We start from the raw sequence: 23,661 nt of genomic DNA on the forward strand, positions 1-23,661 counted from the left end.
AGGGACCCAGACCACCCAAGTCTCACCCAGAGACTGTAGGAAGAGTTCAATTTAGGTTGTTTCCTACAGCTGCAGGGATGCTCTCTGTCCTCTAAGCATGCGCAGAGTTCCAGCCCTTTGAAGGTGGAGCCATCATTTAGAAATCTTAAGAGTGATGGCACAAGCAGACAGATTTTCGTAGAAAGCTTCTACTCCAGCCCAGTAGGAGGAAAACACACACATCCTGCCAAAAAAGTGAAATCGCGATTGACCTATTTTGCTCTCCTTTGGAATTACTTGAGGGGTGCTTTAGGGTCATTGACACAAACGCAAAGGCACATGACCAGGAAGGTGAAACTTATTCTATTTTAACTATCTATCTTACAATACAATATTTTATTTATACCTATTTTACAATACCTATTTTACAAGAAGAGTTCTCCACTCCTCTGAATACAACAAAATACCTTATGCCACCAGACTTGAAATCCTGGGTTTAGAAAATTTAGAACTCCGCTGCCTTAGGCATGACCTGAGTTTAACTCATAGAATCATCTATTACAATGTCCTTCCTGTCAAAGACTACTTCAGCTTCATTTATAACAATACACAAGCACACAATAGATTTAAGCTTAATGTGAACCGCTCCAATCTTGATTGCAGAAAATATGACTTCAGAAAGAGAGCTGTTAATGCCTGGAACGCACTACCTGACTCTGTGGTCTCTTCCCAAAGTCCCCAAAGCTTTAACCAAAAACTGTCTACTATTGACCTCACCCCATTCCTAAGAGGTCTGTAAGGGGCGTACATAAGAGCACAAGAGTGCCTACCATTCCTGTCCTTTTGCTTCCTTTTGTTATATCCAATTAATATAGTTATTACATACTCATATATATGCTTATATATATATATATTTTGTTTACATTTATATTCCGCCCTTCTCCGAAGACTCAGGGCGGCTTATTTATTTTTATTTTATTTTATTTATCACATTTGTATACTGCCCTATCTCCCTAGGGACTCAGGGCGGTTCACAGGCAAATAAAAAAGGTACATATAAATACAAAATAAAATAACAATTAAAAAACTTATTCTACATAGCCAAATTATTAAAAGAACAATATAAATAATAAAACCCATTAAAACCAATATAAATTTAAAATCTAATCCAGTCCTGCGCAGATGAATAGATGTGTTTTAAGCTCGCGGCGGAAGGTTCGGAGGTCCGGAAGTTGACGAAGTCCTGGGGGGAGTTCGTTCCAGAGGGTGGGAGCCCCCACAGAGAAGGCCCTTCCCCTGGGTGTCGCCAAACGGCACTGCCTGGCCGACGGCACCCTGAGGAGTCCTCCTCTGTGAGAGCGCACAGGTCGGTGAGAGGTATTCGGTAGCAGCAGGCAGTCCCGTAAGTAGCCCGGCCCTATGCCATGGAGCGCTTACAGTGTATAAGGCAATAGTCTCATTCTATTTGTATATTTTTTACAAAATCAACTTATTGCCCCCCCCAACAATCTGGGTCCTCATTTTACCTACCTTATAAAGGATGGAAGGCTGAGTCAACCTTGGGCCGGGCTTGAACCTGCAGTAATTGCAGGCTACTGTGTTCTAATAACAGGCTTCTTAACAGCCTGAGCTATCCCGGCCCCTATATATTGTATAGTTATTTCATGCTTACGCTTTACATATACTTGTGACAAAATAAATAAATAAAATAAATAAATAAAATATTGCTGGGTCTCAAGGCTTCCCCTGGTGAAGCAGGGGAAACAGATGTGAAAGAATCCAATCTCCAGACCGGGATCAAGGAAAACTCAGGCTACAGTACGAAGAAGAACTCAGTTTAACTTTAGCTTTAAAAGCAGCTTTCTGGCGTGGCTTCATTGCGAGTCTCAGACGAAGAGGTCTGTGGACACAAGACACAAGAGAAATGCACAAAGAGGTTCCAGGAAAGAGAAGAATAGACTGCGGCAGGCAAACATCAGGTGCTTCGGGCATTAGCCCCAGACCGGTTTAAAAAGAGGAGAAAATATTAGCCTTTGTCTAGTGACAGCCAAGTGAGTCACAAAAGAACTGTAAACATTCCTAAGCCGTGCTGTAAACGTAGGAAGTAGCAGCAAACGTGGGAGGTATCATTTTTTTGAATGATAAAAAAAGAAACAGAGGGGTTTGGAAAACCTTAGTTCTGTTAGCATTTAGCTAGAACTCTGCTACTATATATAGCCACCTAGTTGCTTCGTCATTTGTGTAGCTGGTCCCTTGCAGATCCTTGCAAATAGGTTGGGTCCTAAGCTCCTACAATCCGAACCGTCCTTGTAATTCAACACCCCCCCCCACTGTTGCGCACACATCCTCCCTGGCATGCAGGAAGCAGCCAGCAACCCATGGTGGCCATTGGCCAAGCAGAAAACAAACCTTGTCTTAAACATACTCCACCCAGTTCCTTAACTGATTGCCCGCAGAACGGCTTGGCTGAAGCAAACAGAAAGCTTCTCCTTTCTGCTTCTCGCTTCTGGAAACGAAGGAGAGGATTTCAGGTAGGCGTCTCTTTCTATCTGGGAAATAGCTCGTCTTTCCATTGGGCAAGTCCTGGCTGGGTTTATTTCCAAACACGCCAAGGCTGCTTCCCCTTGGAAGGGACCATCGCTTTTCTTTTTGACTTTTTATTTCTGGCGAGTGGTCCCAGCTCCATTTGCTGCCAAAATTATGACAATAAAACTCATCTGCTTCCCCAGACAGATGTCTGTCTGTCTCTTTCTGTTTTAATTTATCTCTCCCTCTCTCTCTCTCTCGCTAATCTTTCTATCTATCTAATCTATCTCTCTTACTCCCTCATTCCCTCCCTCTCTCGCACCCTCTCCTATCTAATCTTTCCTTCCTTCTTTCCTTCCTTCCTTCCTTCCTTCCTCCTTCCCTCCCTCTCTCCCTCCCTCCTCCCTCCTCCTCCTCCTCCCTCTCTCTCTCGCTAATCTTTCTATCTATCTAATCTGTCTAACTCCCTCATTCCCTCCCTCTCTCGCACCCTCTCCTATCTAATCTTTCCTTCCTTCTTTCCTTCCTTCCTTCCTTCCTTCCTCCTTCCCTCCCTCTCTCCCTCCCTCCCTCCCTCCCTCTCTCTGTCTCTAATCTTTTTATCTATCTAATCTGTCTAACTCCCTCATTCCCTCCCTCTCTCACACTATTTAATCTGTCCTTCCTTCCTTCCTTCCTTCCTTCCTTCCTTCCTTCCTTCCTTCCTCCCTCCCTCCCTCCCTCCCTCCCTCCCTCCCTTCCTCTCTCTCTCTCTTTCTCTCTCCTCTTTCTGTCTCTATTATTTGTCTGTCTGTATCATCTATCTATCTATCTATCTATCTATCTATCTATCTATCTATCTATCTATCTATCTATCTATCTATCTATCTATCTATCTATCTATCTATCTATCATCTACCATATATCTATTCACATTTTTAACATGACAGTATGTCAGATGGAGAGTGCATGTCAAACAATGTTTCTCAACCTTGACAACTTGAAGAGGTGTGGATTTCCCAAGCCACTCTTGAGGTTTCTGAAAATTAAGGAACTTGGTGTAAACAATGCAAGGAGATGCAGATGAGGTGACATGGGCAAAATTCACCGCAAACTCAAAATTCACCACCACTGGCTGTCCTCATGGCTGAAGTATCCCCTACCCAAAGCAGAAGATGTACAAGAAGTTGTACACTTACAAGTGTCGTAAGGATGGCAAGAGTGTGCCCTTTCCTTTTAAAATAGGTTTCTGTGGCTCTGCCAAAGAATAAATACCAACATGTTTCAAACTTGGCCACTTAAAGAGGTGTGGACTTCAACTCCCAGAATTCCCCAGGCAGAAGCTCAAGGGAGAAGGGAGAATTCTGAGCTACCTAAGTGACAGTTAAACTGCAGAGCAGCTGGAGAGAGAATGGTTTGTCTAAGAAAGCGTTAAAGTGAGAGTAGTCGCTGGCAAACATTTACGATAGAGCAAAGTTCTCCAATCTTTTAGACTTTGTGGGCTGGCAAGGAGGGGGAGAGGGGAGGGTTTCATGTGAGTGGTGGGCACATACACAGCCCAGTTCTGAACAGCTCAAGGCCTGGGATTTGGGGACCCCTGGAATAGAGGTAGGCATCCTGGTGCCCATCCACTGCTGTGGATTCTTGTTTCTGTGGATGAGGCTTTCTTAAAAGCCTTGGTGGCGCAGTGGTTTGAGCGCAGTCCTGCAGGCTACTTCTGCTGACTGCCGGCTGCCTGCAATTTGGCAGTTCAAATCTCACCAGACTCAAGGTTGACTCAGCCTTCCATCCTTCCGAGGTGATAAAATGGGGACCCAGATTGTTGGGGGCAATAGGCTAGCTCTGAGTCTCTCGTCCCCAACAATCAGAGCCTCAGAGAGGGCTGAAAACACTATAAAGTGGTATATAAGTCTAAGTGCTATTGCTGTTAAACCAGGCAAAGGAAGTCCTTAAGCAACCTAGCACACTCCAAGATATTCCTTATGTAGAATGTGCTTGAAATGCCTCTCTCTTTACCGCACACGTAAGAAAGGAGAGATTAAAAATCTTTGTGCTACACACAAAAGATTTCTTCCAAGCGTGGGAGACCCCAAAATTCCAGGTAATTTAACTTCTATTAGAAGCAAAGTGATACCCCAAAGGTGCTTTTTCCAGAACTCTCTCAGTTTCTTCCTCTGAAAATGTTTAGCTTCCCATCCAAGAAGGTTTTTTCCCCCCCAATTCTAACTAACTGGTGGGGAATGGAAAGATTTACAGTCTTTGCAAATCCTTCAGTTCCCCCACCAATTACTTAGAATCGAAGAAGCTTCTTGGATGAGAAGCAAAGCATTTTGACAGGCAATAAACCAAGAAAGTCCAGTTGTCTTTTTGGAAAAAGCCCCTTTTGGGACAACCATGACCTGGATGGTTGAGAAGCTCCATAGCCATCAAACAAAGTGATAGCTTTTAGTGAGGCCATTTAACCCATCCCTTGGCAAGAAAAAGAGGGCTCAGTTGGCTCTGACTCTGAGCTTGCCGATCGAAAGGTCGGCAGTTCAGTGGTTCGAATCCTTAGTGCCGCGTAACGGGGTGAGCTCCCGTTCCTTGTCCCAGCTTCTGCCAACCTAGCAGTTCGAAAGCACGTCAAAAATGCAAGTAGAGAAATAGGAACCGCCTTTGGTGGGAAGGGAACAGCGTTCTGTGCGCCTATGGCATTTAGTCATGCCGGCCACGTGACCATGGAGACGTCTTCGGACAGCGCAGGCTCTCCGGCTTTGAAACGGTGATGAGCACCGCCCCTTAGAGTCGGGAATGATTAGCACATATATGCGAGGGGAACCTTTACCTTTATCTTTTTGGCAAGAAAAGGTGTGATACCTCGTGGCAGGAGTCCTAATCCTTTTTAAAATATATATATATTTATATATATTTTCAGGTTCTTCAGGATAGCAAGAGAAAAACATTTGCCCAAAGCACCTGTTTCATCATGCAAATTCTTCTAGGATATGTCCTCTTTACTGTGCTTCTAAGAACAGGTACAAAGTCAGTCAGTCACACCCTTCTCCATTCCTGAAATATTTTTTCCCCCTTTCCTTTACTACACGTATTTCCAAAACGCGTTCTCATTCATTAAATTGGGAGGAGCGTGGGTAGAATAAGGAGATCAATCTCTGTCTGGCACCCTTTCCGTTAGCAAGATTGTGGCCTTCAGCGGGTCTTCTGTGGTTCACAGTCTATGCCAGCAGGGTGTCAAAGTCAAGGCCCGCAGGCCGGCCCGTGGGGTGCTTAGATTGGGCCTGCGGGGCCGCCCTGGAAACAGCAAACGCCTGCGGTGCTCCTGCCAACAAAAACGGAGCTTGTGGGGCGGGGGGGGAGCATGCGCAGCCTTCCGGAGCTCCGTTTTGGCTGGCAGAGGGCTAGCAAAACAAACTAAACACAAAACAAAAGCAGAAAGGTTTCCCCTGTTGCATTTCAGCATGCAAGAAGGGACAGGAAAGGAGAATAGGAAAAGAGGAAAGACAGGAAAAAAAAAAAAAGAAAAGATGGGAAGAGAACAAGGAAGGAAAAATAAAGAAAGAGGGTGTTGTGACCCAGGTTCCTGGACCCGGACTCCTGGACTCGGATGATTCAGAAAGTGAGGGAGAAGACCTGGCCAGCCCTGCTTCTCTTGAGCCCTTTCCCTCCCTGGCACCCACTCAAAGGGAGGGGGAGGGGCCGGCACAGCCTGATTCCATGGAGCCTCCTTCTGATTTGGCAATGCCCCAAGAACAGTTTTGGAGCGATGCAAGGTCACGTAGACGTAATCGCCATGCGCAGCAGCGGAAGAGTTGGGACAAAGCCAAGTCATAATTGTCATGCAGTGACATCTGCAGAGACTATAAATAGGAGGCGGGACTTCCTGGTTTTTTGTCTTGGACAAAATAATGAGTTGGCGCGAGCTAATGAATTGGCGCGAGCTAACTATTTCAATGGAGGGAAGAATATATTCGTGAGTAATTCTGGCCTTATCTATAATTTCCTCGTTATCTCCAGAAACTTGGCAGGCCCGTGGGTAGACGTGGCCAGGACATGTATCTATGTAAATAAAAGGAAAAAAAAGGAAGGCCTCTGACGGACTCTTTGCTGGGAGTATTGGGGGAAGGGAAACAGAACAGAGGGGAAGGAAGAAGAAAGGAGAAGGAAGAGGGAAGGAAAAAGAAGAAAAGGAAGGGAGGAAGGAGGGAGGGAGGGAGGAAGGAAGGAAGGAAGGTTTATGTTAGATTCGGGCAATAACGAGGCAGGAGACCAGGATAGTGACAACAGCTCTTTACTATATGGTGAACCCAGCAACCAGTGCTGGGAAAAACCTCTCCTTATATACAGTTTAGCCGGAGGCTTCAACCAATCAGCAACGTGCTATTTTCCCGCCAAAAATTTTAAAGATACATTATACTCCTTCCCTCCCAGAAAACACTTTACCAATATTTACATGAAATTAACATCCTATTTGTCAACGTAATCATGCAAGTAGACTGGGCGTCTCCTGACTCTTTCGGACCTGCGCAATGCATTTTCTGGGAGTGAGTCGAGCTGACCGGAGGGACTGTCTGTTCCTCTCAGCTCCTCCTCTAGGCCATCCGGCCCTGGATTATTTGCAGAGTCGTCCCTGCTGTTTTCAGGAGGAACCGGTTGGCGTCGCTGGACCTCCTGGAACTCAGATAAGTCCTGCGTTTGCCCCGGGTTTGAGTCAGCTGTGGATTTATGCATTGAATAGTCAGGGTCTGTTTCGTCTGATTCTGCTTTACCGGTTATGCGTTTCCTTATTTGATCTATGTGGCGTTTCCATACCCGGCCATCCTCTAGCTCTATTAGATATGATTTTGGTCCTGTTATTTCTAGGATTTTTCCTGCTAACCAGGTCGGGCCCTCGCTGTAGTTGTGTGCCCACACTAGGTCGCCTACTGCCATCTCTCTTGTTTTACCGTGTGCCCCTTTGTAGCCGTCTGGTATGTAGTTTGGGTTTAAACGGTCTAGTGGGCACCTAAGCTTCCGACCCATTAATAGCTCGGCCGGGCTGCGGCCAGTTGTTACACAGGGGGTTCTGTGTTGGACTGCTAGATATGTATCAATTTTTGTTTGCCAATCGCCTGGCCTGATTTTGGACAATGCTTTCTTTGCGCTCCGAACGAAACGTTCTGCAAGGCCGTTCGTCGCAGGGTGGAAAGGCGCCGAGAGGACATGTCGGATGCCCTCCTCTGCCAAGTACCCCTCAAACTGGGTTGCCGTGAATTGCGGGCCGTTATCGGAGACTAAAGTGTCGGGCAACCCGTGGGTTACAAATAGGTGCCGTAGGACTGAAATCACGGCATCGGCTGTCATGGATCTCATGAGAATGATTTCCAGCCATTTGGAGTAGGCATCGACTATTACCAGAAAGGTTTGGCCGTGGGAGGGGCCGGCAAAATCGATATGGATCCTAGACCAGGGGCCCTGGGGTCTCTCCCATTCCCGAACCGGGGCCGTTGGGGGTAGCGGTCTGGACTCCTGGCAGGCCTGGCATTTCCCTACCCTTTCAGCAATTTCCGAGTCCATTAAGGGCCACCACACATAGCTTCTCGCTAGACCCTTCATTCTCACGATCCCTGGGTGACCTTCGTGAAGGAGATCCAATACCTTTTTCCTCAATTTCTCCGGGATCACCACTGATCCCCCATAGCAGGCACCCCCTTGAGCCGAGAGTTCCCCGTTTTTACAAACTCTTTAAAACGCCGCCGGCGCAGCGGGCCAACCTCTTTGTACCCAACCAATTACAGTTCTTATTGTAATGTCCTTATACGAAGCCTGAGCCACCTCTTTGGATGTGACTGGGCCAGAGTCCAAAGAGTCAATTAGCAGAACTGGTATCCACGGAGTGGGGTCTTCGATAGTCTCTGGTAACGGGCATCTGCTCAGGGCGTCTGCATGCCCTAATTCCTTTCCTGGCCGGTGTAGTAATTTGTAAGAATACGCTGCCAGGAAGATAGTCCATCGGGTCAGTCTTGGCGAAAGTGCCACGGGCGTTGGGCGGTCGCCTGCCAACAGACCTAGCAAAGGTCTATGGTCCGTGATGATTTCAAAATCATGACCAAATACATATTCATGGAATTTCTTTACTCCGGAGACTATAGCCAAGGCTTCCTTATCAAGCTGGCTATAATTCCTTTCAGTTGATGACATGGTTCGGGAGTAATATGCAATAGGGGCTTCTGTGCCATTTGGTAACCTGTGGCTGAGCACAGCCCCCACCCCATAGGGAGATGCATCACAGCTTAACACTAATGGCAGCGTGCCATTGTATTGGATAAGGAGGCTATCACTCGATAGGAGATTCTTTACCCCTTCGAATGCCCTAGCTTCCGCCTTTCCCCAAGACCATGCAGCCGTCTTTGCTAGTAATTTATGCAGCGGCTCGGCTACTGTTGCCTTATTCCTTAAAAATACCACGTAGAAGTTGACCAGACCTAAGAATGCCTGTAACTCCGTTTTGTTCTTTGGAACCGGGGCCTTCCTGATGGCCCGTACCTTGCTCTCAGTGGGGTGAATCCCTTCCCTGTCTATCTGGTAGCCCAGGAATTCCACAGACTCAACCCCGATCTGGCATTTGTTCAGTTTAACCGTGAGACCGGCAGACCGGAAAATGCCCAAAACTTTTCGCAGCCTTACCCCTAATTCCTCTAGATTCTCAGCGGATACCAGTACATCGTCAAAGTATGGTATCACCCCTGGTAGGCCCTGCAATAGCCACTCCATTAGGTTCTGAAATAACCCTGGAGCCACACTAACCCCAAACTGTAACCGGGTACACTTAAAAGCCCCTCTGTGAGTCACAATTGTCTGCGCTTCGGCTGTGCTGCTATCTACGGGCAGCTGTTGATAGGCTTGGGCCAAGTCTAGCTTGGCAAAAACTTGCCCTTGCCCCATTGAGTGCAGTAAGTGCTGTACCACCGGACGGGTAAGCACTCTTTGCAACGCTTTGTTAAGCGTTGCCTTGTAGTCAGCGCAACCGGACCGACCCGTCCGGTTTGACTGGGGTGACTATAGGGTCTCCCACTTAGCATGGTCAACTGGCACTAGAATTCCTGGTTTACTAGCTTGTCCAGTTCCCGGTCAATCCTGGGCTTTAGGGCTAACGGGACCCTCCTAGCCTTTAGACGGATAGGGGCAACTTGGGGGTCTAAGTTAAAGAGATAGGGGTCCCTGTACTTGCCCAGGCAGTCTCTGAAAACGCCCCAAATTCTTTATGAGTGCGTCTTTGAGGTCGACTTTGTTTCTGAAGATTCCAGTCACTCCCATGCCCAATGCTCGGAACCAGTCCAGACCCAATAAGCTTGGCAGGGTCCCATCGACGATGGTTATGGGCAGAGTTTTCTTGTATTGTCCATACTCGACGTGGACGGACGTTACCCCTCGAACAGGGATGCGATTCCCTTGGTAGTCTTGTACCTTTAATTTCTGTGGTTGCAGCTTGCGCTTTGCGATGGCGGGTAAGGCTCTCACGAGATTGTCCCAGGACATGATGTCCACCTCCAATCGGCACGGCACCCCCTCAATCTTTGCTTTTGTAAAGATTTTTTTCTCTAGGCGTGTTGATGCGTGACCCACTCTCACGACAGTCTGATTCAACTTCGCGCCTTTTTTGAATTGACCAATCACGGGCCGCTTCGCGCTCCCGCTCTGGTTGGTCGGTTTGACTTTTTGGCGGGAAGGTTGGGGTGCTCGACAGGCCTGTGCTAGGTGCCCCTTCCTTTCGCACCGCCGACAAGTTGCATCTTTAAATCTGCATTGTTGTCGTTGGTGTTGCCCTCCGCAACTCGCGCAGTCACCCCGGTCGTCTTTCTCCGGCCTCCCGGTGTGGAAGACTCCTTCCTCCTCCTCACCGTCCGATTCGGCCTGGACCTCTTCATTGTGGACCGGGGTTGATTTCGCACCAGCCGTTGGTGCGAGCGGCTTTTGTAGGGTTTCCGCCGCTTGGGTAGACATCTCGTGAGCCCTGGCTTCGTCCAAGGCGTTTGCCAGCGTTAGGTTGCTTTTAGACAGCAGCCGCCTCCGCAAACGGATGTCCCTGACCCCACAAATGAGTTGCTCCAGCAATGCCTCATCCAAGTCTCGGTACTCGCAATGTTTTGAGGCTTTCCTCAGGGCGGCCATGTATGCGCTGATGGACTCGCCCTCTTGCTGTCTGCGCTCCCCGAATTCGAACCGTTGCACGTACTTGGACGGCGTTGGTGCATAATGGGCTTTCAATAAAGTTTGCAGAGTTTGCCACGGTACCGACTGTACCGGCGTTGGCTCCGCCAGGGATTCTGCGGTGTCGAAGACTTCTGGACCGCAGTGGCTCAGGAAATACGCACGTTTCCTGTTGTCTGAAACTCCTTGAAGTTCGTTCGCCTCGAGGAAACACTCGAAACGAGCCATGTATGACCCCCATTTTTCCTTAGCTGGGTCGAATGGCGCTGGCGGTGTGTAGCCGGACATCGCTGCTTTCCGCCCCTTGTTTGCTGGGTTCGCGTCTTCCTGGTGAGTTCAGCTCTTTTCCTGGCGCTCTTAGCCTCGAGATCCCACCTTCGACGCCAGTGTTAGATTCGGGCAATAACGAGGCAGGAGACCAGGATAGTGACAACAGCTCTTTACTATATGGTGAACCCAGCAACCAGTGCTGGGAAAAACCTCTCCTTATATACAGTTTAGCCGGAGGCTTCAACCAATCAGCAACGTGCTATTTTCCCGCCAAAACTTTTAAAGATACATTACAGTTTATTTATTTATTTATTTATTTATTTTTGTCACAACATCATATAAAAAGGATTATATAGTATATAAACATATATATGAATAAATATTAGGAGGTATAAGGACCAATATATATATTTGAAGAAGAAAAGAAAACAATAGGACAGGAACGGTAGGCACGTTTGCACGCTTATGCACGCCCCTTATGGTCCTCTTAGGAATGGGGTGAGGTCAATAGTAGACAGTTTTTGGTTGAAGCTTTTAGGATTATGGGAAGAGACCACAGAGTCAGGTAAAGTATTCCAAGCACTGATGATTCTGTTACAGAAGTCGTATTTTCTGTAATCTAGATTAAAGCGGTTAACATTAAGTTTAAATCACTTGGCCACCACAGGTGCCCCCCCTGACATGAGTGACGTTGATCTGGCCACGCCCACCCCAGCCCCCTGAGGTTAAACACAACCCTGATGCCCCCCTCCATGAAATCGAGTTTGACACCCCTGATCTACGCTGTGTTTTTCTCTTCCAGGTGCAGCTTTCCAATGCATAGTCTGTGAGATGGAGGGTGCTTCAACCTGCACGGCCGAATTCAAGAACTGTAACGCAGGTGAAAATTCCTGCCTGAGGAGCCTGAGCGAAGACGTCAAAGGTGGGTGGCGACCGCTGTTATCTTGACAAAGGCCACGCCGATGATCAAAAACGTTCTCACTGAATTGGGTTGACCAAACTGGGTTGATAGCCAGAAAACATCGATGGCCATTTTAGCTATGTTTCTGTACGTGGTTACCCTTACAATAGGCTATTGCACAAATTTAAGGTTGAATATTGAAGATGTTAATTAAGATTCAGCAGCCAGTTTGATGAAGTGGTTAAGGCAACCAGGAGACTGTGAGTTCTAGTTCCATTTTACTTATGAAAGCTGGCTGAGAAACTTCGGGCCAATCACCAGGAGATTGTGAGTTCTAATTCTTCCTTAGCTTTGAAAGCTGGCTGGATGTCTTTGGGCCAATCACCAGGACATGGTGAGTTCCAGTCCTGCTTTAACCATGAAAGCTGATTGGATGGCTGGGCCAGTCACCAGGAGACTGTGAGTTCTAGTCCTGCCTTAGCTATGAAAGCTGGAGAGATGACTATGGGCAATTCACCAGGAGACTGTGAGTTCTAGTCCTTTCTTAGGCATGAAAGCCAGCTAGGTGCCTTTGGGTTAATCACCAGGAGACTGAGTTCTTGTTCCACCTTAGCTATGAAAACTGGATAGATGACTATGGGCCAATCACTGGAAAATTGTGAGTTCTAGTCCTGCCTTAGCCATGAAAGCTGGCTGGATGATTTTGAACTCACAGGAGACTGTGAGTTCTAGTCCTGCCTTAGGCATGAAAGCTGGCAGGCCAGTCCCTCTCTCAGCCCAACCCACCTGTCAGCATTCTAGAAAAACCCCTCGCCAAGTAAAAACTCTGAAGCACGCATCTTTCAAAGTTCTTTTACTAGGATAGGTAAACTGGCACATCTGGGAAAATCCGAATCTGAGTGATCCGGGTTTTTCCCTCAGTAAATCAAAAACCCCAAAACCACCCCCTGATTCCTCTGCCGATCACATGCTCCAATCGCCAACCATCCCATCTCGAGACATCACTCCGACCACTCCTTCTCCAGATGTAGGCTTGGCCTGACTTTGACTGGCAGGAAGAATGTTATTATGTCTAATGGGCCCCTCTACTAAATCCCCCCTCCGACTTTCCCACACATGAGAAAGTGGCAGCATGGAAGCTTCCAGGCTAATGTGGCTTGCAAAGCTGACACCATCTTATAGGGATGTTATTGGGGGAAAAGAGGAGGAGGAAGGAGCATTAGGCAGCATTATGCAAAATCCACCAGGGGGATAAATTCATAAAATCCATGTCTAAAACAAACAAAACAAATGGTATTCTTTAATATTATTTTTGTTTAAATCTTGCCAATGGGAGTGCAAGTTATGATTACTGATGTGGTCAAAATATTCATTAAAGGAAATAAAACTTTTAGTGCACTGTTCATTCTGGGAACATTGATTACCCTTGGAATATACAATGTTGTGATGGAATAATTTGGCTTTGAAAAAGCTCGAACAAAGTGCCATAATAGCAATTGGCACTAGGTGACAATCGTTGTCTCCATTAAGAGAATTTAAAAATTAATCACAATTTTTGTCCTGCTTTTATTACTTTATAAGTACCCTCAACCCTCTTGAGTTACTTATAAAGTAATAAAGGCAGAACAAAAATTGTGATTAATTTTTAAATTCTCTTGCACTCCCATTGGCAAGATTGAAACAAAAATAATATTAAAGAATACCATTTATTTTGTTTGTTTTAGACATGGATTTTATGAATTTATCCACCTGGTGGACTTTAAACATGGCAGTACAAACCTTTTTTTAAGAGAGGATTGTTCATTGCCCATTAATTAATATAGACTATTAACTCAATAGATGCTTCTTTTTATCAGAAACCTAAAGGAATTTGGGGGGGTTCAATGGACACAGGAAAAATCAATAGGTTCTGGATTCTAAAGTCATACCGTAAATCCAGGATGCATAATTTGAACAAATAAGGAACTCATATATCCATAAATGCTTTTTTCTAAAGATGCCCCGGATGGCAGTTTTTAACCAGGAAAGCCATTAAACGCCCTGGGAGTGATTGCATTAGTGGAATTGACTTCCTGTAGTTCCATTCTTGCCACTTGAACCAAATTAAATTTAGTTTCCCTCCCTCTTCCTTTGTTTATGCCCCACCCAATGTTTGCAGTGTGATTTGTTTTGTCAGACAAAGGATCAATTGAAAGTAGTTGAATGGCTTACCTCCAAAAGTTGTGAGTGGACAGCTATTTATCCAGAATGGTATGGAGCAGGGGTGAAATGCTACCGGTTTGGACCGGTTCGCCCGAACCGGTAGTAATAAATGCTACCGATTCAGGCGGACCGGTAATAAAAAAAAATGCCACCGGTTTGGGCAAACCAGTATTTCTGATGATCAGCTGTACTGCACGATTTATATTCGCTAGAAAGCAGGAAATCTGGCTCTCTAGCAAATCTAAATCGCGCCCCACAGCTGTTTACCCCCCCAACTCGCTCTTCCGCTTACCTTTAAAGACTCAGAAAAAGCTTCTTAATCCTCCTTTTTCAGTGCTGCGTGGTAGCGCCTGCAGTGCGCATATGCACAAAGCACGTGTTTGGCGCGCACCACGCATGTGCACGCAAAGCAAACTGGTAGCGAAGCGAACCGGTAGCAGACTTCAGAGCATTTCATCCCTAGTATGGAGTCTCCTGCTTGAGCAGGGGGTTGGACTAGACCAGTGGTTCTCAACCTTTATAGTGCTGTGACCCCTTTAATGCAATTCCCCACGATGTGGCGACCCCAACCGTAAAATTATTTTCGTTTTGAATTTATCGTGCCTGAAGCCGTATTGGCTAGTGATCTGAACTGCTCCGCCTTGAGGATGGAGGCATTAAAGCGGAGACTCCTCCCCTATTAAGTTTAACGCGCCTGAAGCCAGATTAGGCTAGCGATTGGGAGTGATTGCAGCTGGCTTGAGAGGGAGACATCAGAGCAAAGATTGCTCTCTTTCTTAATTCATCGCGCCTGAAGCCGAATTCGGCTAGCGATTTGAAGAGCCTGCAGCTGGCTTGTGGAGTCAACCATTGGAGCGCGATTCTTCGACTCGCAAGTATACTTCCCATATTTCCGATGGTCTTAGGCGACCCCTGGCAAATCGTCATTCGACCCCCAATGGGGTCCCGACCCACAGGTTGAGAACCACAGGACTAGAAGATCTCCAAAGTCCTTTCCAACTCTATTATTCTATGTACTAAAGGTGCGGCTTTCCAAGTCCCTTCACCCCCCATGACAGCAAAAGTAGAATAAGGAGAATGACCTTGAGGGAGACAGGAATGCTTTGTCCCCCAGGTAGCCAAAAGGGAAAACAATGCTTGAATCCACATAAGATTGTGAAAAGATCTCAACCAGACACTCCTCTTAATTCAGGGGAATATAATAGAGGGAGGAAAGCGACACAAAGAGGGTTGTAAAAAAAAAATTATCACTGCAGCCAATCTAAACAAAGGTAATGTTCGGTCTTGCATAAGCCTTTGAAATGTGGATTTACAAGAGGCTGTTAGGTATAAACTGGGTTGACAAAATCAGAAACGAAAAAGCCAAGGGAAATCACCGAACCCATTAAAAAGCGAAAGTTAGAATATTTTTCGACATGTGATGTGATGCCTGGAAAAATACGACCAACTTCACTTAATCCTCCAAGGAAAGATTGATGTTCTGTTTCCCTCCCCCAATGCTCCCAACAAAGAGTCAGTCAAAGGCCTTCTTTTCTAATTTATTTACATAGATGAATGTTCTGGCCACGTCTACGTCTACCCAAGTCTCTGGAGATAACGAGGAAATTATAGATAAGGCCAGAATTACTCACGAATATATTCTTCCCTCCATTGATACAGTTTGCCCGTGCAAATTCACTGCTTTGTCCAAGACAAGAAACCAGGAAGTTCCGCCTCCTTTTTATAGTCTCTGCAGATATCACTGCATGACCATCATTCCTTGGCTTTGTCCCAACGCTTCCCCTGCTGCGTGTGCCGGTCACGTCTGCGCAGTCTTGCATCACTCCAAAACTGTTCTTGGGGCGTTGCCAAATCAGAAGAAGGCCCGGGAGAATCAGGCCTTGCCGGCCCCTCCTTCTCCCTTTGGGTGGGTGCCAGGGAGGGAGAGGGCCCAAGAGAAGCAGGCCTTGCCAGGTCTTCTCCCTCACTTTCTGAATCATCCAAGTTCAGGAGTCCGGGTCCAAGAACCTGGGTCACAACAATTGAAGGCAAATGTGGTTCAGGAAAGAAGAAAGAACATCATGGCTTCAAAATCGAAGGGGCCGGTTTGGACAAAACTCAGCAGCACTTTTTCGTGCGCCTGTTGATAAAAATAGGATCGCCAATGTGATTGCCAATGTCTGATGATGGATAGGGCATAAGAAGGAGAAGAAGAAGTCTTGCATGAGAGTCTGTTTCTTGGTCTTGGTCTGCCTTGCAGGGCAGATACTCATCTCAATGCATCCTCCTTCCATTTTTGCAGGTGAAAAAACACAAACCAAGGTAGTTCTGGATTGTGCACCGAGTACCCACTGCAACAATCAGTTTATTGAGCTGTCCTACGAAAAAGGAGTTTACGTAAGAAGACAGTACGATTGCTGCAAAACTGACAAATGCAACCCTCCCTCTACAAAAAGTAGGTCTTCTCCTTTTTTGGCCCCGTGTGTCAACTTCAGAAATACTGGCTGTGCTCTCGAGAGGGTGGGAGGTGGATCTGGAATACAAATGCTAAAAAAATTCTTGGCCGTGATTACAGGTAGTCCTCGACTTATGACCGCAATTGAGCCCGACGTTTCTGTGGCTAAGTGAGATGGTTGTTAAGTTGAGGTTTGCCCCCTTTTATGACTTTTCTGGTCTGGAGGTGACTGATGAGGAAGAGGAGGAACAGCTGGGTCCAGTGCGTGACGTGTGGATGTCCAGAAGGCAGAGGAGAGGAGAGCAGTGGAAATCTATGGGCCGGTCCTTGGGACGGAAAAACCATCGCAGTTAGCAAAGCCCCACCCTAGCTCTGGGGATAAAGGGCAGGGGGCGGAGATGAATAGGTGTGGCAGACAACTATCCATCTCCTTGCCAGTCAGCCACTGATAGCCTGCACTTCTGAATCCTGTCTGGAAATTATCCGAATTCTTGGAATCTGCAGCGCCTTTCGAGCAGGTGTAGGTGTGTGTGTCTGCTGCTGGAAGAAAGTGAAGGCACAAAATAATAATAATAATGGTTTGCTTTTTGATCTGTTTCAACTTCCAAAAAGTCAAATCTTACAAATCCTGGAATTTCTTGGCAGTTTCTTGACCAAATTTCGTTTCCAGTCCCAGACACTGAAAATAGAATAGAATAGAATAGGATAGGATAGGATAGGATAGGATAGGATAGGATAGGATAGGATAGGATAGGATAGGATAGGATAGGATAGGATAGGATAGGATAGGATAGAATTCTTTATTGGCCAAGTGTGATTGGACACACAAGGAATTTGTCTTTGGTGCCTATGCTCTCAGTGTACATAAAAAGAAAAAGAAAAAAAAATACACTCATCAAGAATCATAAGCTAGAACACTTAGTGAAAGTCATAGGCAATAAGCAATCGAATCTTCCTAGGAAACAAATAAAACAATATAAGTCATAAAGATACAAGCAACGTGGTTATAGTCATAAGCGGGATGAGATAGGTAATAGTAAAAATGAGAATAAAGATGGTAATACTGCCTTTTTAAGATAGTTTGACAGTGTTGTGGGAATTACCGTGTTTCCCTGAAAATAAGACCCTGTCTTATATTTTTTTGAACCCTGAAATAAGCGTTTGGCCTTATTTTTGGGGAGGTCTTATTATTTTGGGGCGTGTGGAGCAAGATGGGGCTCCTCTTGCCATCTTACCTGATTTCCAGCTCTGCGTTTAAATATTTTCGGGGAGGGCTTATTTTTGGGGGGAGGCTTATTTTAACACATGCACTCAAAAGCCCGACTGGGCTTATTATAAGAGGATGTCTTATTTTTGGGGAAACAGGGGAGTTGTTTAGCAGAGCGATGGCCTGGGGCGAAAAAAACTGTCCTTGTGTCTAGTTGTTCTGGTGTGCAGTGCCCAATAGTGTCTTTTCGAGGGTACAAGTTGAAACAATTTATGTCCAGGGTGTGGGTGTGGGTGTGTATGAAGGTATTTTCACTGTGATTTGACCAGGTTTTTAATTAATTCAGTAATTAATATGAAGTCTCTGAACGGGGTAGCTGTCGGTGTGAACTCTATAAAACTTGTCCGTAGTAACCTGTCTCTGCTTCCTGCCTCTGTTTCGCTTTGCAGTGCCTACGCTAAACACTACTACCAATGGGAAGCATTGTCCAGTCTGCTCTTTAGAGACAGGTCGCTGTTCGGTTGATGTTCCTCTGGAATGTACTGGATCTGCAATGTATTGTTTTGAAGCTACTATTAAAGGTATTTGTAATTCTGATAGAAATCCCCACCCACCCCCGCTCTGAAGTTTTTTTTTTTAATTTGCATTTATATCCCGCCCTTCTCCGAAGACTCAGGGCGGCTTACACTATGTCAAGCAATAGTCTTCATCCTATTTGTATATTTATATACAAAGTCAACTTATTGCCCCCCAACAATCTGGGTCCTCATTTTACCTACCTTAAAGGATGGAAGGCTGATTGGGCCTGGTGGGACTTGAACCTGCAGTAATTGCAAGCAGCTGCTGTTAATAACAGACTGTCTTAGCAGCCTGAGCCACCAGAGTTATTCTTGGTTTTAACCACAAAGACTGGGAATGACCAGAGCTCAGAAATAAATAAAACATGGTGTTGATTATGACATTATTTTAAAAATGATGAGCCATTAGGTCTCCTAGAATTTGATGTGTTGACGTTAAATATTATAAAAATGGAGAATGCCATATCCTTTTGGAATGTAAATGCCTTCCTTCCTTCCTTCCTTCCTTCCTTCCTTCCTTCCTTCCTTCCTTCCTTCCTTCCTTCCTTCCTTCCTTCCTTCCTTCCTTCCTCCCTCCCTCCTTCCCTCCCTCCCTCCCTCCCTTCAAAATTTCCTGACAGTTAGAACAATTAACCAGCGGAACAACTTGCCTCCAGAACTTGTGAATGCTCCAACACTGGAAGTTCTTAAGATGATTTTGGTGCTGGATAACCATTTGTCTGAAGTGATATAGGGTTTCCTGCCTGGGTAGGGGGTTGGACTAGAAGACCTCCATGGTCCCTTCCAACTCTGTTATTCTATTCTAAGGCTATCTTTTTCTTCCCTTCCCGTCCTTCATTTTTCCACCTCCAAGTTGGCTACCATGGGTAAATGATTTTGAATTCAAATGTTTGGATTAACACAGTGGTGAAATCCATTTTTTTTTATTACCGGTTCTGTGGGCCTGGCTTGGTGGGCATGGCAGGGGAAGGATATTGCAAAATCTCCATTCCCATCCCACTCCAGGGGGAGAATACTACAAAATCCCCATTCCCCCCCATTCCTGGGGGGAAGGATACTGCAAAATCTCCATTCCCACCCCACTCCAGGGGAAGGATACTGCAAAATCTCCATTCTCTCCACACTCCTGGGGGGAAGGATATTGCAAAATCTCCATTCTCGCCCCACTCCAGGGGAAGGATACTGCAAAATCTCCATTCCCACCCCACTCCTGGGGGAAGGATACTGCAAAATCCCCATTCCAACCCCACTCTGGGGCCAGCCAGAGGTGGCATTTGCCGGTTCTCCGAACTGCTCAAAATTTCCACTACTTGTTTCTCCAGAACCTGTCAGAACCTGCTGAATTTCACCCCTGGATTAACAACGCAAAATAGTCAGATGGAATTTATGCCCCATTTATCTAAACTGACTTGACTTTTGATTTTCTTTCCTAGATGCCACAAAGAAACCCGTAAAAGGCTGCACCACGGAATCCATCTGTAATATACTAAAAACCTACCAAGGGCCACTTATTGGGAACTTGGGGATTCAGGATGTAACCTGCCAAGAAGCCAAGAGTGACAGCAGCTGCTCCTCTCTGGCAGCTTTCCTCCTGGCTCTTCTGCCAATGAAGCTTTTTCTCTTTAGTGCCTACTGAAAAAAAAAAAAAAATCTCACTGTTCACCGAGAGACCAGTTCAGTTTGGCACTTGGTTTCTTTTCCCCAGTTTGGCCATTTGGAGATACTTTGATTTTCTTTTTTTTATTTGAAGAAGTCAAAGTCGTCTGGGAGTGAAACAAGATCTAGTATCAGTTTACGGATCCATTGATGAAGTTGGACATCGAGGCTGCCCAAAATGTTGACAACGAGGCTCACATCGGTGTCGTTTTCTTTCTTTCTTTTCCTTTTTAAATATATTTTTATTGTTCACATATTAATATATTGGATACAGTGTAGTTGTCCTGGCGTTCCACTTGCCATGAAACGAAGGTTAAAAAAAACCACAAGATAACATAGATGCTATTTTAAACAGTGCTAGTGTTGTACAGTTATTTCTGACCATCCTATTCTAGAACAGGGGTCAGCAACCCGCAGCTCTGGAGCCGCATGTGGCTCTTTCATCCCTCCGCTGCGGCTCCCTGTCGCTGGTTGGCGCCACAATTTTGAGAGGAGCTTCCGGTTAGGGAGGGGAAAAGCATGGCGTGCCAGGAGGAGACTCTATGGCAAGGGGTGGGTTTTCTGGTTGGCTCCACAATTGATAGGGCTTTTGGTTAGGACAGGTAGAGGAAAAAGGACACCGCACTAGGAGGAAACTCTATGGTGGGGGAACTGGACTTCCGGTCGGCTCCAGAATTGAATGGGGGGGCTTCTGGTTAGTACCTTTGTGGCTCTTTGCGGGTTTAAGGTTGCCGACCCCTGTTCTAGAATGTCCAGCTTATCTATCATCTTAATACTTACGTTCTAATACATACATAGTGTCTCGTTCCATGTCCACCTAAGCTAATTCTTTTGCATTCCAACTTCTACCTCGTGCTTTTAGTAGAATCTATCTCATGTAGATGTATTCTGTACATCTGTACATGTATTCTGTATCCCCTTTATATTTTCTTTTTAATGTTAGTCTGTCCATTTCCGCACAGACCAGTCTCTTCCTTACTGTCTCTTCTTCTGAAGGGGTGTTTTCACTCCTCCACTGCTGCGCGTACACAATTCTTGCTGCAGTCAAGGTATGTAATATTAGGTATATTGTCCCTTTGTCAAAACCATCTGATATAATGCCTAATAAAAGTAATTCTGGCTTAAACTCTATATGTTGTCTGGTCATTTTTTTCCTAACCACGTCTGAATTTATATCCAAAATTTCCTTGCCGGTGCAGTTTTCAAATGGCATGGAAAATATTTCATTCTGGCCCTCCTTCCCCCTTGTTTGATTGCCTCCCGTCCCCCGCACAGCATGTCAAATCTTTAGATCAGTGTGTCTCTGTTCTACAGTCTATCTGGCATCTCGATAGGGTGGTAGAAATTCATTCATGTCAAGGTTGAAGGCCCGATTGTCACAGTAATCCATCTAGATGTCCTACCGAGAGAGTTTCACCTCTTATCCCTAGTCAAGTAAGTCAAGGGTGGGATTCAGCTAGCTCGGACTGGTTTGGACAAACCGGATGCTAATTTTACATCTGGTTCGCCGAACCGGTAGTCGCAAGGACTGGCTGGCTCGCCTACCCCACCTTGCCCCTCTCAGGAGTCTCCATGTGGCCCATTTTGGATGCGAGGTAAGTGCAGGACCTGCGTGGAGGCTCTGGGAGGGCAAAAAATGGGCCTTACGGAAATCTGGAAACAGGCCCATTTCTGGCCTCTGGGGCCCAGGGGAGGCCCTTTTCGCCCTTCCAGAGGCTCGAGGAAAGCCTCCAGAGCCTAGGGAGGGCGAAAATGCACCCCCCGCCATGGTGCAGGAGGCCAAGTAGGCCACGCCCACCCAGCAAACAGGCAGAGAACCAGTTGCTAAAATTTTTCAATTCTACCTCTGAACTAAGTCCTCCATTCAGGGCCTTTGGCTGAGAAGCAGCTAAAGCCAGCGCCTTCTTGATTCTAAGCTGCATCTTCTGCTACGATGAAGAAAATATTTTGATTCCCCCCCACAACTGAACAATTGAATTTGACTTCGGCTCTTTTCCATCAGTTCAGGATGCAAACTTCCTGCTTCTTGGATACCAGCCCAGGCAAGTCTTTGAAAGGTGAAATGTATCCAAAATCAAACATATATGCTGTTTATTTTCTCCCTCCCTTGTGTTTGAATTAAAAATAACTTATGTTTTCAGTTAAATGAGTAAGGATGTAATGTTGGTGAACAGGGGATTTTTAACCCTTTCCCTCTTTATTTTTTCTTCGTTCCGACCTGTATTGATGATGTTACCTGCTCACCTCAATTGCCAGAAGAATATGGCCGAACTAGTTTTCAGTTCCAGCCATTCCTGTGATGGCAGTTAGAAACACCTAAGCCAGGTGTTCATATACCGCTCCTCCAACAGACTGGGGTTTTAAAAACATGTGAGAAAGAGGAGTATAAAACCTAGAGAGAGAGAGAGAGAGAGAGAGAGATGTTCAAATGCAACACAAGCAGGGGTGAACTCCAGCAGGTTCTGACAGGTTCTGGAGAGCCAGTAGCGGAAATTTTGAGTAGTTCAGAGAACCGGTAGCAGAAATTTTGAGCAGTTCAGAGAACCGGTAGCAGAAATTTTGAGTAGTTCAGAGAACCGGTAGCGGAAATTTTGAGCAGTTCAGAGAACCGGTAGCGGAAATTTTGAGCAGTTCAGAGAACCGGTAGCGGAAATTTTGAGCAGTTCAGAGAACCGGTAGCGGAAATTTTGAGCAGTTCAGAGAACCGGTAGCGGAAATTTTGAGCAGTTCAGAGAACCGGTAGCGGAAATTTTGAGTTGTTCAGAGAACCGGTAGCAGAAATTTTGAGCTGTTCAGAGAACCGGTAGCGGAAATTTTAAGCAGTTCAGAGAACCGGTAGCGGAAATTTTGAGTAGTTCAGAGAACCGGTAGCGGAAATTTTGAGCAGTTCAGACAACCGGTAGCGGAAATTTTGAGTAGTTCAGAGAACCGGTAGCGGAAATTTTAAGTAGTTCAGAGAACGGGTAGCGGAAATTTTGAGTAGTTCAGAGAACCAGTAGCGGAAATTTTGAGTATTTCAGAGAACCGGTAGCGGAAATTTTGAGCAGTTCAGAGAACCGGTAGCGGAAATTTTAAGTAGTTCAGAGAACCGGTAGCGGAAATTTTGAGCAGTTCAGAGAACCGGTAGCGGAAATTTTAAGTAATTCAGAGAACCGGTAGCGGAAATTTTGAGCAGTTCAGACAACCGGTAGCGGAAATTTTGAGTTGTTCAGAGAACCGGTAGCGGAAATTTTGAGTAGTTCAGAGAACCGGTAGTTTAAGGTTGCCGATCCCTGGTCTACACACATTGCTTGCCTAGATCGTCATTGCTATAGACACATTATTTCACATCCATTAGTCCATGCAAACCTCATGATTTTCTCAGCACTGTGAAAACAAAGGATCCCAGGAAGGAGGAAAAGAATACATTTTCTGGCACGTAGCCCAGAGTTTTGTTGTGGGGGTGCTATCTCATTAGATTGCTACACATTTGAAGTTACAAGCAAGGCTAACTTGGCAGCCTGGAGGCTTTATCTATGCAGATAGAGCTTTAGGTCACAATGGAGCTTCTCCCAGCAGCAAGGAATATCAAAAGTTGAATTAGGTACACTCTGTGTATGCTCTAATCCTTTCAGAGTAAAATCTCTTCCCTCTCATAGCTTCCTCTGGGTTCTACCATAAGGAACCCAATCTTGATGATGGAGGTAATTTCACTTTAAGAAAAAAAACAACACAGAATCTTAGCATCCATCTGGGGTGGCAGTTA

At 45.8% G+C, this 23,661-nt stretch overlaps 1 protein-coding gene across 1 annotated transcript; it reads left to right on the forward strand.

Annotated features, from left to right (window-relative positions):
* The first annotated feature begins 2,342 nt into the window (after window positions 1-2,342).
* LOC131204381 (phospholipase A2 inhibitor and Ly6/PLAUR domain-containing protein-like) lies at window positions 2,343-21,047 on the forward strand. Its single transcript, XM_058195614.1, has 6 exons — window positions 2,343-2,510; window positions 5,399-5,498; window positions 11,741-11,860; window positions 16,323-16,475; window positions 18,132-18,263; window positions 19,694-21,047. The coding sequence occupies exons 1-6, from the start codon at window positions 2,358-2,360 to the stop codon at window positions 19,894-19,896; spliced, it is 861 nt and encodes a 286-aa protein (XP_058051597.1). The 5' UTR covers window positions 2,343-2,357; the 3' UTR covers window positions 19,897-21,047.
* Window positions 21,048-23,661: the final 2,614 nt, after the last annotated feature.

This window comes from Ahaetulla prasina, chromosome 10 (genome assembly GCF_028640845.1).
Source record: "Ahaetulla prasina isolate Xishuangbanna chromosome 10, ASM2864084v1, whole genome shotgun sequence".
NCBI lineage: Eukaryota > Metazoa > Chordata > Lepidosauria > Squamata > Colubridae > Ahaetulla > Ahaetulla prasina.

What these genes read in the sequence shown, in the direction of transcription:
- LOC131204381 (XM_058195614.1), top strand. Translation starts at nt 2,358, where the DNA reads ATGGTGGCCATTGGCCAAGCAGAAAACAAACCTTGTCTTAAACATACT. An exon ending in TACTGTGCTTCTAAGAACAG is followed by an intron (nt 5,499 to 11,740) that starts GTACAAAGTCAG and finishes TTTCTCTTCCAG; the next exon opens with GTGCAGCTTTCCAATGCATA. An exon ending in TTTTGAAGCTACTATTAAAG is followed by an intron (nt 18,264 to 19,693) that starts GTATTTGTAATT and finishes TTTCTTTCCTAG; the next exon opens with ATGCCACAAAGAAACCCGTA.